The sequence below is a fragment of the Anomaloglossus baeobatrachus genome, chromosome 5 (genome assembly GCF_048569485.1).
Source record: "Anomaloglossus baeobatrachus isolate aAnoBae1 chromosome 5, aAnoBae1.hap1, whole genome shotgun sequence".
In the NCBI taxonomy this organism is placed as follows: Eukaryota; Metazoa; Chordata; class Amphibia; order Anura; family Aromobatidae; genus Anomaloglossus; species Anomaloglossus baeobatrachus.
The window spans coordinates 491,112,167-491,127,557 of NC_134357.1; the positions used below are offsets into that span (position 1 = coordinate 491,112,167).

General features: G+C 44.7%; 1 protein-coding gene across 1 annotated transcript in view; it reads right to left on the bottom strand.

The window, feature by feature from the left end:
• RPTOR (regulatory associated protein of MTOR complex 1) overlaps positions 1-15,391 on the bottom strand; it is a 364,764-nt gene that overhangs the window by 37,070 nt on the left and 312,303 nt on the right. The window contains exon 7 of the mRNA XM_075351789.1: positions 8,082-8,141. Coding sequence (XP_075207904.1) covers positions 8,082-8,141 — 60 coding nt within the window. The remainder of the gene's footprint in view (positions 1-8,081; positions 8,142-15,391) is intronic.

Consider the following 15,391-nt stretch of genomic DNA (forward strand, 5'->3'; position numbering starts at 1 on the left):
TAAATTAATAACGGATCTTTGAGTCCATCAATAATGACATTCACTCTGATAAAGCTGGTTTAGACAACAGAAACTGGGACCCTTATCCCTATGAGCCTAAACCCTTATCCGTACCCAGAAGGACCTGAGTGGCATACACCCACTGTGGCCAAAGCTCCACACTTTAGATAGGAGGAACCAAGAATAAATTGTTCAAATCTTTACAGAAATGGTCTAGCAAAGGTTAAAAACTCATGTGTCAACCAATTCAGAAATGGAAGAGTTAGCAGATTTTGGATCACTGCCCTACTTGGACTGTGAATAATTACCTCCAGCCCCTCCGTCCATGGACGTGTCTAATTAATCTGAACCTGCTCGGTCTCCTGAGACGGACTCTTCTAAAACCAATTATCTTTTCCTGGTCGCTCCGGGGCTTTGGACAATGAGAGATTTTCTTCTGAACTCAAGGTGAGCTTGTCCTGTCCACTTCTACACTGTCATACTGGGAAGTCTCACTTTAATGGGATGGTCCATGGTGTACATGTGGATAGGAGATATGACAAATGGTCATAAGAGGTGATGGGTACATGCAGAACTCTACCATGGGATATGCAATTTGTCCTTTATTCCCGATTTTTTCCTTACTTCCATTAGTATCAGCTAAATTAGATTGCAAACGTCTTTGGTTTAGCTGTGTCAAAAAGCTATATCTAAGCCAATATGGCCTCTTCAGGTAAACTACATGGAAGCTCCCCCAAGGGTTTGACCATTCACTGGGCTTTATATTGTCATCAAAGTTTTAGCACTGTGTTACCCCCTATAAATATGGCGGGCACCCCAGGGGTATATGTACTGCAGATTAGGAAACTGGGCCCTACAGGGTGTAACGTTGACACCAAATGACTTTGGTAAAGAGTCTAACAGTCGCAGACAGTGTAAGTTCAGTTCTTGATGTCTTGTAGACAACTAATAGAGGGCACACGCCAGGGAGTCCCACTATCAAAGGGCGCTTGACAATTTTTGGAACTTTCATACAAAATCAATGGAAAGCATGCAAAGTCACATCTACACAGGTGAGAGTGATACACATGCACAGTCACGTTTACACTGATGAGAGTACTACGCATGCACAGTCACCTTTACATAGATGATAGCAATACGCATGCGCAGTCACCTCTACACAGACGAGAGCAATATGCATGCGCAGTCACCTCTATGCAGATGAAAGCAATACGCATGCGCAGTCACCTCTACGCAGATGAGAGCAATACGCATGCGCAGTCACCTCTACGCAGTTGAAAGCAATACGCAGTCACCTCTATGCAGATGAAAGCAATACGCATGCGCAGTCACCTCTACGCAGTTGAAAGCAATACGCAGTCACCTCTACGCAGATGAAAGCAATATGCATGCGCAGTCACCTCTATGCGGATGAACGCAATACGCATGTGAGGTCACCACTACACAGATGAGAGCAATACGCATGCGCAGTCACCTCCACACAGATGAGAACAATACGCATGCACAGTCACCTCTACATAGATCAGTGTAATACGCATTCGCAGTCACATCTACGCAGATGAGAGCGATACGCATGAGCGGTCACCTCTATACTGATGAAAGTGCTATGTATGCGCTGTCACTTGTACATTGATGAGACTGCTTTAATATGAGCGGCCACATCTCCACTGATGAGAATACTCCACATGGGTGGCAACCTCTTCTCTGATAAGAGTGCTACACATGTGCGGTCACTAGAAATGAGCGGACTCATGGATGTTTGAGTTTTACTGGTCTACCTGAACTTTTTTTGAAGTTAAATTTTGGACCCAGACTTGACCTAAACATCATTTGAAGTCATTGATTGGCAGTTTGGGTCTATGCCCACATGCAGCTAGCCATAAACATGTCCAGGAGAGGGGTGTTTTCCAAATTTTTTTGGAGGGTGCACAGTACATCTGATCACGCTGTTATTACCCCCAGTGCGAGATGTTCAAAAGCTGCGAGCAGCTCGCACTTAATCGAGCAGAGAGTGTACCCGAGCACTGCAATGCTTGCGCAAGTGATTTGCATTCGCAACGTACCCAAACTTTGTTTTCTTGGAAAAGTCTGAGTTCGTTCTGAACGCTGAACATCAGATTCGCTCATCTCTAGTGGTCACCTCTACACTGATGATAGTTTTATGGATGCAAGGTGACCTCTACGCTGATGAGAGTGGAACGCATGCCTGATCATCTGTACATTGATGAGCGGCAGGGCCGGACTGGCCATAGGGCAATTCTGGCAAATGCTAGAAGGGCTGGTCCCTGTAGTGGGCTGGTCCCTGTAGAGGGCTGCTTACTCTATAGTCACCGCCACTCTCCTCAGCAGTCTGCACGCCGGGCAACATTAATTTGCCTTGCGCACAGTAGCATCACTGAAAGCAGCAGGAGGCAGCGCGCTGTGCTGTGACCCCCCCGACCCTGCTTTTTAGTGAGATCCTGTGCCCAGCGTACTGCTGAGGAAAGGCCCGGTGACTGCAGCTCCCTCCTTCCTGTTTAAATGTGTTTGCGTCTCTCAGACGCAAATACATTTGATCAGTGACAGCGCTGGGCCTGGGGCTCCAGCGTGCAACAACGTGATGAGATCAGCACCTTGCTGACATCACACTGCTGCGGCGCTGCTGAGACACGTTGGACAGTTGTAAGAGCTCCGTGGAGTAGCCTTAGGCTACTTTCACACATCCGGTTTGAGCACTGCGGCTCAATCCGGCTGTGAAACCTATGCAACGGATGCGGCGAAAACACCGCATCCTTTGCATACGTTTTTACATGCGGCCGGTCCGTTTTTTTCCGGTTGCGGCACGCTACTGAGCATGCGCAGTGGAAGAAACCGCATGCGGCGGCCGGATGCGTTTTTTTCCGCATCGCGCCGCATCCGGCATCCATAGGCATGCATTTAAAATGCGCCGCAGCGGCCGGATGCGGCGCGATGCGGTTTTTTTTTGCCGGAGCAAAAAACGTTGCAGGCAACGTTCCATCCGGCCGCGGCATCGGCTAAATCTGCCGCATGCGGCAAAAACCGGACCGAACGCAAGCCCATGCGGCACAATACGGCACTAATGTAAGTCTATGCAAAAAAAACACGCAACTGGCGGCAAAAAAAACGGTTGCGGTTTTTCTGCAGAGTGCCGTATTGTGCCGCATTGCAGAAACCGGAGGTGTGAAAGTAGCCTTAGATGGAATGTGTACTCACTATGGGTGAGGGAGGAGGGATTAGGGCACATAACGGGAGAACATTTGTGAAAGGGACACAGCTTTGCAAGAGGTGGTGGGAAGGGAAGTACTTTATCCAGAGGGGCAGTGTGTGTGAGGGGGGGGGGGTATTTTACATAACGGCAGTGTGTGTGTGTGTGTGTATATATATGGGGGGCTATAATATTTTGGATAAGGGCAGTGTGTGTATATATGGGGGGTATAATATTTTGGAGAGGGCCAGTGTGTGTGTGTGGTATAATATTTTGGAGAGGGGCAGTGTGTGTGTGTGTGTGTGTGTGTGTGTGTTATAATATTTAAAGGAGGGGCAGTGTGTGTGTAGGGGGGTATAATAGTTTGGAGAGGGGCAGTGTGTGTGTGTGTGTGTGTGTGTGTGTGTAGGGGGTAAAATATTTGGAGAGAGGCAGTGTGTGTATAATATTTTGGAGAGGGGCAGTGTGTGTGTGTGTAGGGGGTTATAATATTTAGAGAGGGGCAGTTTGTGTGTCTATGGGGGGGTATAATATTTTGGAGAGGGGCAGTGTGTGTGAGGGTATAATATTTTGGAGAGGGGCAGTATGTGTGTGTGTGTGAGGGTATAATATTTCAGAGAGAAACAGTGTGTGTGTGTGTGTGTAGGGGGTTATAATATTTGGAGAGGGGCAGTTTGTGTGTCTATGGGGGGGTATAATATTTTGGAGGGGGGCAGTGTGTGTGAGGGTATAATATTTTGGAGAGGGGCATTGTGTGTGTTTGTGGGGGGTATAATATTTTGCAGAGAGGCAGTATGTGTGTGTGTGGGGGTAGAATATTTCGGAGAGGGACAGTGTGTGTGTGTGTTTGTGTGTGTGTGTGTGTGTGTGTGTGTGTGTAGAGGGGTATAATATTTGGAGAGGGGCAGTGAGTGTGGGGGTATAATATTTCCGAAAGGGGCAGTGTGTGTGTGTGTGTGGGGGGGGGGGGGGGAGATATTTTGTGAAGCAAGCAAGCAAGTCTTTTTTTAGTAGCACAGCATGGGAGATATTTATATTTTTGGGGCAGTATACTGATACTTTTATTTTTAAAGGCACTGTGTCAGGAAGTGCTGCTGAAGAACAAAGAGAGGTCTTCAGAGACTAGCTGTGGGCATGAAATCTCATCATGGTGTCTGTACTACGTGGAGACAAAAGGGACGGGAACAACTCATGTTCTAGTGGTGGCTCTGGTGCTGCATTCATGTGCTGATGGTGGCTCTAGTGCTGCATTCATGTGCTAATGGTGATTCTGGCACTGCATTCATGTTCTGGTGCTGTATTCATGTGCTGATGATGGTTCTGGTGTGGCATTCATATACTGATTATTTGACTGGCTAACACGGTACCAAAACCTTTTTCTTTTAACTATACTGATTGTGACACTGGTGCTGTATTCATGTGCTGCTGATGGTTCTGGTGCGGCATACATGTACTGATGGTGGTTCTGAACATGAAAATCCAAAACAAGTTTCATGGCTATGTCAAAAAAAGCTTAAAAATAATCAAAACTTTGTTTTGACATTATGAGGAGAATTTGGCAAGATTCTGCTCAGTTTCTGCTACAAAAACAGTGTAAATTAACATGTTTACACATATTTTAAGCAGAATGTCTCCAAATCCTCCTCAAATATTTGGTTCTAGTGATGTATTCATGTGAGTAGCTCTTACATGACGCTGACTGCTCACATCCTCTTGATGTCTGATGCTTCCTTTTTATTATAAAAAATACAAACTGCTGTTGTGCCTGGAGTCTATAAGCGTCTGCATCTCTGACATCACATCAGCAGCGCTGTAGCCAATCAGTTACTTGCTGAGCTCTATGATTAGTTGCAGCGCTGTCATTGTGATGTGACACCAGCGCTGCAGACAATAGCAGACCTGGGGAGAATGAATGAAACAAATAAACAATGCAGGAAATGGGTTTTCGAAAACTGGAAAACCTAAGGGTATGTGCACAGAAGGTGTTTTAAACTCAAACAACACCGGCAAGTTTTTTAAGTAGAGATTGAAAACCGTGGCGTTTTTTTTTCCTGACCCATCTTCCGTGTAGTTTTATAGTAGTTTCCTGGGTATTTTTTCTATGGTCTTGACCATCTTTGGCTTTTTTAGTGTTTTCCTATTGTTTTTGTCACTTTTTTTTTTACTGTGCTTTTTAAGAAAAAGTGATGGTAAAACGCAATAAAAGACATCCGGGCACCTTCCGAACCTTTCCATTGATCTGCATTGTAAAGTACAGAGCGTCTGCTGGGTGGAAAACACCAGAAGAATGGAGCGGTCACTTCTTTTAATCACTTGGTGGTTTTAGAAACCTGAAGTGGTTAAAAGATGCTCAAAAGCCTAAACCTGTGCACAGCAATAGATGCAGATGGTCACTCATTGTGGATATCCATGGTGGGTTCTCCCCCAAAAATGTCATTGCACATTCCCTAAGTGGCATGCACCTAAAATTAGCGTCAGTGACAACTACAGCTTCTATGATCACCTATCTGTAGTATAGGTCAACAATATTCGCTGGGGGGGGGGTCTGATTTTGCACTGCCCATCAGTTATATGATGAGGCCTTAGCATTATATGGAGAGCACCCTCTTCTTTAACTAAGGGACCCAGTTCTATAGGGAAATAGCGGCTTCACCAGGTCCTGCTACTAAGAGCGATAAATAGGACTGAGCTGTAATACTGGACGCAGTCGTGACTGCATGTTATATGGTCTTGTTACACAACCTACAAGTGCTCAAAGATATTACACATTCACAAAGTGACAAGTAGGCCTGTGCACCCCCAAATGCCAGGGCTGAATGCGAGTCCCAGTCCGGCCCTGATGAGAGGGCTAGGCATGCGTGGTCACCTCTATACTGATGAGAGTGCTATGCATGCTCAATCATCTGTACAATGATGAGAGAGCTAAGAATGCATGGTCACCTCTACATTAATGGGAGTGTTACACATGAGCACCACATCTACATTGATGAGTGATGCGAATTGGTGGCCACCTATTCATTGATGAGAGTGCTGCAGTTGCATGGCCACCTTTTCACTGATGATTGCATTACACATCAATGGCCACAACTTCCCGGATGAGCAAGTTCAGCCACCTTTCCAATGACAAGAGGGTAACGCATATGTGGCCATTTCACAACTGATGAGAATGTGCCATGCATGCGTGTCCATCTCTCCACTATTATGAGCATTACACATATGAGGCTCTCGCTCCACAAGTGACAGCACAAAGCTCACGTGGCCCACCTCTCAAACAAGAGTGGAGCGTATGTGCTGCTATATCTCCAAGCATAAGAGATCCACACATTCGCAGCCACTACTCCACGGATATCCGCACACAAAAGGGCCGCTCTCAACAAAGTTGTGGGACAATAATCTAGCAGACATAAATGTATAAGACGATAATACACTTTAATTTCAACCCATGCTATTAAAAACTGAGGATTACAACCATTACAGAAGGAAATGTAACTCCTGGAATGGAAGAGATCCAAAGAGCCCATGACAATCCCTTTTACTAAAGTCTGTCCCAAGACCAGCCGCACCCAGAGCCACAATCTACCGTGTTTTTCCAAAAATAAGACACTGTCTTATATTTTTTTTGCCCCCCAAAAAAGCACTAGGGCTTATTTTTGGAGGAGGTCTTATTCTTGGAGAAACACGGTTGGGGGTAAGTTTACCCCCCAAAAAAGCAGACCCCCCCCCCACTTCCCAGAAGACTCATACTCACCAGACCAGGACGTCTGCGTGGTTCCAAGGTCCTCCTGTGATCTCCGGTAGGTGCTGCACGCCGTCCTACCCTGCTGCTAGCTGACACGCTGACACACAGCAGATCACAGGCACACACAGCAGATCACACACAGCAGATCACACACACACAGCAGATCACACACACACAGCAGATCACACACACACACAGCAGATCTCACACACACACACACACACACACACACACAGCCGGTCGCAGATATACACAGCAGATCACACACAGCCGATCGCAGGCACACACACAGCCGATCGCAGATACACAGAGCCGATCGCAGATACACACATCCGATCGCAAGCACACACAGCCGATCACAGATACACAGTCGATCGCAGGCACACACAGCCGATCGCAGGCACACACAACCATCACAGATACACACATCCGATCACAGATACACACAGCCAAACGCAGAAAAACACAGCCGATTGCAGACACACACAGCAGATCACACAAACACTCACATCACATCCAGCACTTACGGCAGCAGAGAATGAGAGCAAGTCACGTGTCCCGCCGCAGGTCCTGTTCGTCGCGCTGCAGCGCACTGCCTCTCAGGATTCTCCCGGCGAGAGAAGATCGGTGTCGCTGGATGAGGTGAGTGTGTATGCGATCCGATGTGTGTGCGAGCCGATGTTTGCGTGTGAGATCTGAGTGTGTGTGTGTGTGTGTGTGTGTGTGTGTGTGTGTGTGTGTGTGTGTGTGTGAGTGAGTGAGTGAGTGAGAGAGAGAGAGAGAGAGAGAGAGAGATATGATGTGTGCGGGTGTGTGATCACTGCAGGTCCTGACGCTCAGTGTCAGGTGAGTGTAATTGCCGGGTGCCGCTGTGTATAGTGAAGTGTCCTGCAGTATCTGTAACTTTTTTAGCTGCACGGACACTTCATTATTGATCCGCGACTAGGGCTTATTTTCGGGGGAGGGCTTATATTTAAGCCTTTCTCCGAAAATGCTGAAAATCCCTGCTAGGGCTTATTTTTGGGGGAGGGCTTTGGAAAAACACGGTAGTACAATCATTTGACCCAAATCCATGTCATCCCTTTAAGAATGCCTTAATCAACAACAAAAATGTTTGATTTTTAAACTTTTACTTACTTCTCAATAAGGTCCAGAGTGACACCCGGCACAAGTTTCACACTTTTCTGCATACAAAACCTACAACAAAAAAAAAAAAAAAAAGGATTATTACAAATCAAACAAAAAAATGTACTAGAAAAAAAGGAGTTTCTTTAAAGAGGATGTAAAGGGTTAAAAAAATTTCCACCTTCTTAAAAAAAAAACCCCCAGCAACACTGATTCACAGGTCGTGTGTAATATTGCAGCTCTACCCCATTTATTTCAATAGAGCTGGGGTGCAATATCAGACACAACCTAAGCACAGGGGTGGCGCTGTTTCAGTAAGAAAGCAGCTTTCATTCAACCCTTTCTGTTCAGTAAAAAGCAAAAGGCCTGCTGCACACGGGAATATGGATAATATCCCTGTAATATCCAACAAGCAGCTGCGTATAAATATTAATTTTGTGTATTTGTCCTGTAATCCTGGCAATAAATACCACGTCTCCCCAGATTATCTGTTCTTTTTTGGAAAGGATTAAGAGTAGCATGTTACTCATTATGAGGGGGACTCGTAAAGACGGCCGCGATCCGTCACCATGTGATACACTGCGGCACATGACTAATTGGGATGACGGAGTGGTATAATATCCGATTAATTGTAAAACACCGGGATCAGGAGCGGATACGCCATCGTACAATTACCGAGCGATATTCAATCAGCGTCTCTATGAGATTCAATTACTTGAATTAGAGATGTAAATTCTGTCTCATTAAAGGGGAGATGGAAAATGTACAAATGAAAGTTCCCGTACATGCGAGGCCGGCAGGCGGGCAAAACAATCACATCTTATAGGAATTAGAATGAAAAATAATTAATGCAAGAAAGATAATAACATAGTAAAGTTAATCACAATCCTTCCTGGGGGCTGTAGAGCTGTATTAGGTGCAGTGCAGCCGGCAGATATGGTGCCTTTTTGGATCCAATGAGGTGGTAGACATCTCCTGATTTCAGGACAGCTACTAAATAAATTGCAGCTGCATCTCCCTCCTCTCCCCTAATTCTGTTTCACTAAATCACTGACTGAAAAGCTGCTGCTGCATCCTCCTTATCTCTCAAGAGAATAGCTGTAGTTCAATCTTGCTCTTCTCCTCTCATTGTTTCACCAAATCACAGTGAAAATCTGCAGCTGCATCCCCCTACTATCCCCCAAATTCAGTTTCACAGAGTGAACAGTTGTAGCAGCAACCTCCATCTCTCTTCTCATGCTGGCTAACTAAAGCACAAAGAACGGCGGCAGCTGTAAGACCCTCTTCCCACATAATGCTTTATTAATTTAAAAAGAAAATATGCAGACACAAACATTATGAGGGCAGATAATGGGCAATTCAAATCTCTTAGAGAACAGCTACTTCCCCTCATCTCCTCTCATGCTGTGTTTTGGCCTCCACTTGTCATACAGTTTTACTGAATAAGACTACGTGCGCACACTTCATCTTTGTGGTGACCACAGAATTTCATCCTGTGGTCACAGAAACGCAGCCTGGGGCTCAAAAACGCATTCAGAAAACGTATGCGTTTTTGACAATAAGTTGTTTTTTTTTATTCAATGGGTAAAAAATAGTGATGGGCAGACCCGGACTGTAAAGCCGAACCCCGCGGGTTCAAAAGGTACCTAAATGCAGGGCCCAGCACTTGGGCAGCACTTGGGTAATAAAAAGTAAAATTAAAAAAATAAAATAATAAAGTGAGCGTGCTATACTTCGAGTCTCCGGCGCCACTGTAACTGCTCAAGCGGCCTTTCATTCCCTTCTGGGGCCGCTCTTTAGCCTCATACATATTCACTGCTTCCCTTGCCCACGTATGTTTGTAATTGGTTATTGTCAGACACGCCCCCATGCTGGGTGACAGCGTGTCCGATGCTTCCAATCACAGACCTAGTCTGTGGGTTTATATCGTACAGTAAAAATAAATAAATTTTAAAAAAAATTGACGTAGTGTCCTCCCATATATTGCTACCCAGTACAGATAAAGCATACAGCTACAGGCTGCTGCCCCCATCTGTGTGCTTATCTTGGCTTTGAATTAAAATAAGAGAAACCACATGTGGCAAAAAAATGTGGGGTGCGGTTCCCCAAATTTTGATACCCAGCTAACAGCTGAGGGCTGGTACTCTCAGAATGGGGAGACCCATGCTTATAGGGCCACCCCAGCCTAAAAATATCAGTCTGCAGCCGCCCAGGATGGCCGCATCCATTAGATGTGACAATCCCAGCACTTAACCAGTTTCCTCCCGATTGCCCTAGTGTGATGGCAATCGGGGGTAATAAGGGGTTAATGGCAGCTCACAGCTGCCACTAAGCCCTAGATTAGTAATGGGGGGCATCTATAAGATCCCCCCCATTACTAATCTGTAAGTGAAAAGAAATAAACACAAACACTGAAAAAATCCTTTATTTGAAATAAATGACAAAAAAACACCTTCTTTCACCACTTTATTAATCCCTAAAACACCCCTGCAGGTCAGACGTGATCCAAAAGAGGTCCCATGATGATTATAGCTCTGCTACATCTAAAGTTACAGCATGCAATCATGGAATATGACTGCCCACTGCGAGCTTCTGGCAGAGACTGGTTCCCACGGCCCTCCATCTGTGCCCGCATGTAACGGGGGAAGCAGTGAATATGCATGAGCCTCGTAAGCGGCCCCTGAGACTCGGTAAGTATACCGCACTCGCTTTATTATATTTTTCTTTATTTTTACTTTATTATTTTATATTTCCCAACTGCCCATCACTATTTTTCACAAAAAAGGGATAAAATCAGAATTGACAAAAATGCACCATCATTACAAATGTTTTTTTGGTTTTGTTTTGTTTTTTTACACTTCCAGGTTCTCTGGGACAAAGTGCTGTTTTTGGTGTATGTTTTTTTTTTTTGTGACAACAGAACTGCAGAGTGCACATGTAGCCTTAGGCCCTGTGCGCACTGGAAAACGGAATTTTCGTAAGAAAATTCCACAGGGTCTGAAAGATACCGCACCCGCGGTAAAAAAAAAAAAACGCAACAAACCGCACCTGAAAACCGCATGCGGTTTGCCGCAGTTTTACCGCGATATTATTTGCGGTATTGCCGCGTGCGGGTTGGTACATGTGTTTTAATGCATTCAATGCAATAAAGCACATTGGGAAAAAAAAAGAAAAACAAAAAAAAAAAAGTCATTTCCTTCTGAGATAGATAGTAGATAGAGGGATAGATAGATAGAGTCCCTGTGAGCACACGCTGCATTTCTCCCGAGCGGTAGTGTGTTCACATTACCGGCCATGGGAAATGACCTGTGGTTACCTCTGCTCTCTAGTTGAGAGGCTGCATTCAGCGCTGTGTCGGTCGCCAATCGCAGGACGTGGATTACGCCGGAGCTGTGTGTTTCGGAAGGGGTTAATAAAGGGGTGAAACAGGGGCTTTATTGTGTTTTATTTAAATAAAGGATTTTTCGGTGTGTGTGCTTATTCACTTTACTTACGGGTTGATCATGTCAGCTGTCCCAAACGCTGCCCTGATCAAGCCTGGACTTGGTGGCGGCGATCCGCCGCCATTTACTCCTTATATTACCCTGATTGCCACCGCATCACGGCAACAGGAAGAGCCGGGGACACTCCGGTACTGCCGCATAATGGATGCGACAGTCCCGGGGCAGCTGCAAGCTGATATTCTCGGCTGCGGGAGGGGGGGGGACATTAACTCTGCCCCTCGCCCTCCGCCACCTGAGAATACCGGGCCGCTAGATAGATAGATAGATAGATAGATAGATAGAGGGATAGATAGATAGATAGATAGAGGGATAGATAGAGGGATAGATAGAGGGATAGATAGAGGGATAGATAGATAGATAGATAGATAGATAGAGGGATAGATAGATAGATAGATAGATAGAGGGATAGATACAGTTAGGTCCAGAAATATTTGGACAGTGACACAATTTTCGCGAGTTGGGCTCTGCATGCCACCACATTGGATTTGAAATGAAACCTCTACAACAGAATTCAAGTGCAGATTGTAACGTTTAATTTGAAGGTTTGAACAAAAATATCTGATAGAAATTGTAGGAATTGTACACATTTCTTTACAAACACTCCACATTTTAGGAGGTCAAAAGTAATTGGACAAATAAACCAAACCCAAAAAAATAATTTTTATTTTCAATATTTTGTTGCGAATCCTTTGGAGGCAATCACTACCTTAAGTCTGGAACCCATGGACATCACCATTCGCTGGGTTTCCTCCTTAATGCTTTGCCAGGCCTTTACAGCCGCAGCCTCCAGGTCTTGCTTGTTTGTGGGTTTTTCCGTCTTAAGTCTGGATTTGAGCAAGTGAAATGCATGCTCAATTGGGTTAAGATCTGGTGATTGACTTGGCCATTGCAGAATGTTCCACTTTTTTGCACTCATGAACTCCTGGGTAGCTTTGGCTGTATGCTTGGGGTCATTGTCCATCTGTACTATGAAGCGCCGTCCGATCAACTTTGCGGCATTTGGCTGAATCTGGGCTGAAAGTATATCCCGGTACACTTCAGAATTCATCCGGCTACTCTTGTCTGCTGTTATGTCATCAATAAACACAAGTGACCCAGTGCCATTGAAAGCCATGCATGCCCATGCCATCACGTTGCCTCCACCATGTTTTACAGAGGATGTGGTGTGCCTTGGATCATGTGCCGTTCCCTTTCTTCTCCAAACTTTTTTCTTCCCATCATTCTGGTACAGGTTGATCTTGGTCTCATCTGTCCATAGAATACTTTTCCAGAACTGAGCTGGCTTCATGAGGTGTTTTTCAGCAAATTTAACTCTGGCCTGTCTATTTTTGGAATTGATGAATGGTTTGCATCTAGATGTGAACCCTTTGTATTTACTTTCATGGAGTCTTCTCTTTACTGTTGACTTAGAGACAGATACACCTACTTCACTGAGAGTGTTCTGGACTTCTGTTGATGTTGTGAACGGGTTCTTTTTCACCAAAGAAAGTATGCAGCGATCAGCCACCACTGTTGTCATTCGTGGACGCCCAGGCCTTTTTGAGTTCCCAAGCTCACCAGTCAATTCCTTTTTTCTCAGAATATACCTGACTGTTGATTTTGCTACTCCAAGCATGTCTGCTATCTCTCTGATGGATTTTTTCTTTTTTGTCAGCCTCAGGATGTTCTGCTTCACCTCAATTGAGAGTTCCTTAGACCGCATGTTGTCTGGTCACAGCAACAGCTTCTAAATGCAAAACCACACACCTGTAATCAACCCCAGACCTTTTAACTACTTCATTGATTACAGGTTAACGAGGGAGACGCCTTCAGAGTTAATTGCAGCCCTTAGAGTCCCTTGTCCAATTACTTTTGGTCCCTTGAAAGAGAGGAGGCTATGCATTACAGAGCTATGATTCCTAAACCCTTTCTCCGATTTGGATGTGAAAACTCTCATATTGCAGCTGGGAGTGTGCACTTTCAGCCCATATTATATATATAATTGTATTGCTGAACATGTTTTTGTAAACAGCTAAAATAACAAAACTTGTGTCACTGTCCAAATATTTCTGGACCTAACTGTAGATAGATAGATAGATAGATAGATAGAGGGATAGATAGAGGGATAGATAGATAGATAGAGGGATAGATAGATAGATAGATAGATAGAGGGATAGATAGATAGATAGATAGATAGATAGAGGGATATAGATAGATAGATAGAGGGATAGATGGATAGATAGATAGATAGAGGGATAGATAGATAGATAGATAGATAGAGGGATAGATAGATAGATAGATAGATAGATAGAGGGATAGATAGATAGATAGATAGATAGAGGGATATAGATAGATAGATAGAGGGATAGATAGAGGGATAGATAGATAGATAGATAGAGGGATATAGATAGATAGATAGAGGGATAGATAGAGGGATAGATAGATAGATAGATAGAGGGATAGATAGATAGATAGAGGGATAGATAGATAGATAGAGGGATAGATAGATAGAGGGATAGATAGATAAAGGGATAGATAGATAGATAGATAGAGGGATAGATAGATAGATAGATAGATAGATAGAGGGATAGATAGAGGGATAGATAGAGGGATAGATAGAGGGATAGATAGAGGGATAGATAGATAGATAGATAGAGGGATAGAGGGATAGATAGATAGATAGAGGGATAGATAGATAGATAGATAGAGGGATAGATAGATAGATAGAGGGATAGATAGATAGATAGATAGAGGGATAGATAGAGGGATAGATAGATAGAGGGATAGATAGATAGATAGATAGATAGATAGAGGGATAGATAGAGGGATAGATAGATAGATAGAGGGATAGATAGATAGAGGGATAGATAGATAGAGGGATAGATAGATGGAGGGATAGATAGATGGAGGGATAGATAGAGGGATAGATAGATAGATAGATAGAGGGATAGATAGAGGGATAGATATATAGATAGATAGAGGGATAGATAGATAGATAGAGGGATAGATAGATAGAGGGATAGATAGATAGAGGGATAGATAGATGGAGGGATAGATAGATGGAGGGATAGATAGAGGGATAGATAGATAGATAGATAGAGGGATAGATAGAGGGATAGATATATAGATAGAGGGATAGATAGATAGATAGATAGATAGATAGATAGATAGATAGATAGATAGATAGATAGAGTCCCTGTGAGCGCACACTGCATTTCTCACGGTCACATTACCGGCCGTGGGAAATGCCCTGGAGTTACTTCTGCTGTCTCGCTGCGAGGCTGCATTCAGCAGTGTCTGTGTCAGTCGCGGCTGGATGCAAGCCTCGCAGGACGCCGGAGCTGTGAATTACGCCGGAGCTTTGTTTCGGGAGGGGTTAATAAAAGGGTGAACGAGGCTTTTTTGTGTTTTATTTAAAATAAAGGATTTTTCTGTGTGTTTTTTCACTTTACTTACGGGTTGATCATGTCAGCTGTCTCAGACGCTGCAATGATCAAGCCTGGAGTTAATGGCGGCGATCCGCCGCCATTAAATCCTTACATTACTTTGATTGCCACTGCTACACGGCTGCAGGAAGAGCCGGGGACACTCCGGTACTGCCGCATAATGCATGCGACAGTCCTGGGGCAGCTGCGGCTGATATTCTCGGCTGCGGGAGGGGGAGTGAGGCAGGGGACATTAACCCTGGCCCTCGCCCTCCCCGGCCTGAGAATACCGGGCCGCCGCTGTGTGCTTACCTCGGCTGGACGGTAAATATACAGCGGAGCCCACGTGCTTTGTTTTCTATATTTCCGTTTGATTTCTATGAGTGTTCTGTGTGTCTGTGTTCTATGTCTGTGT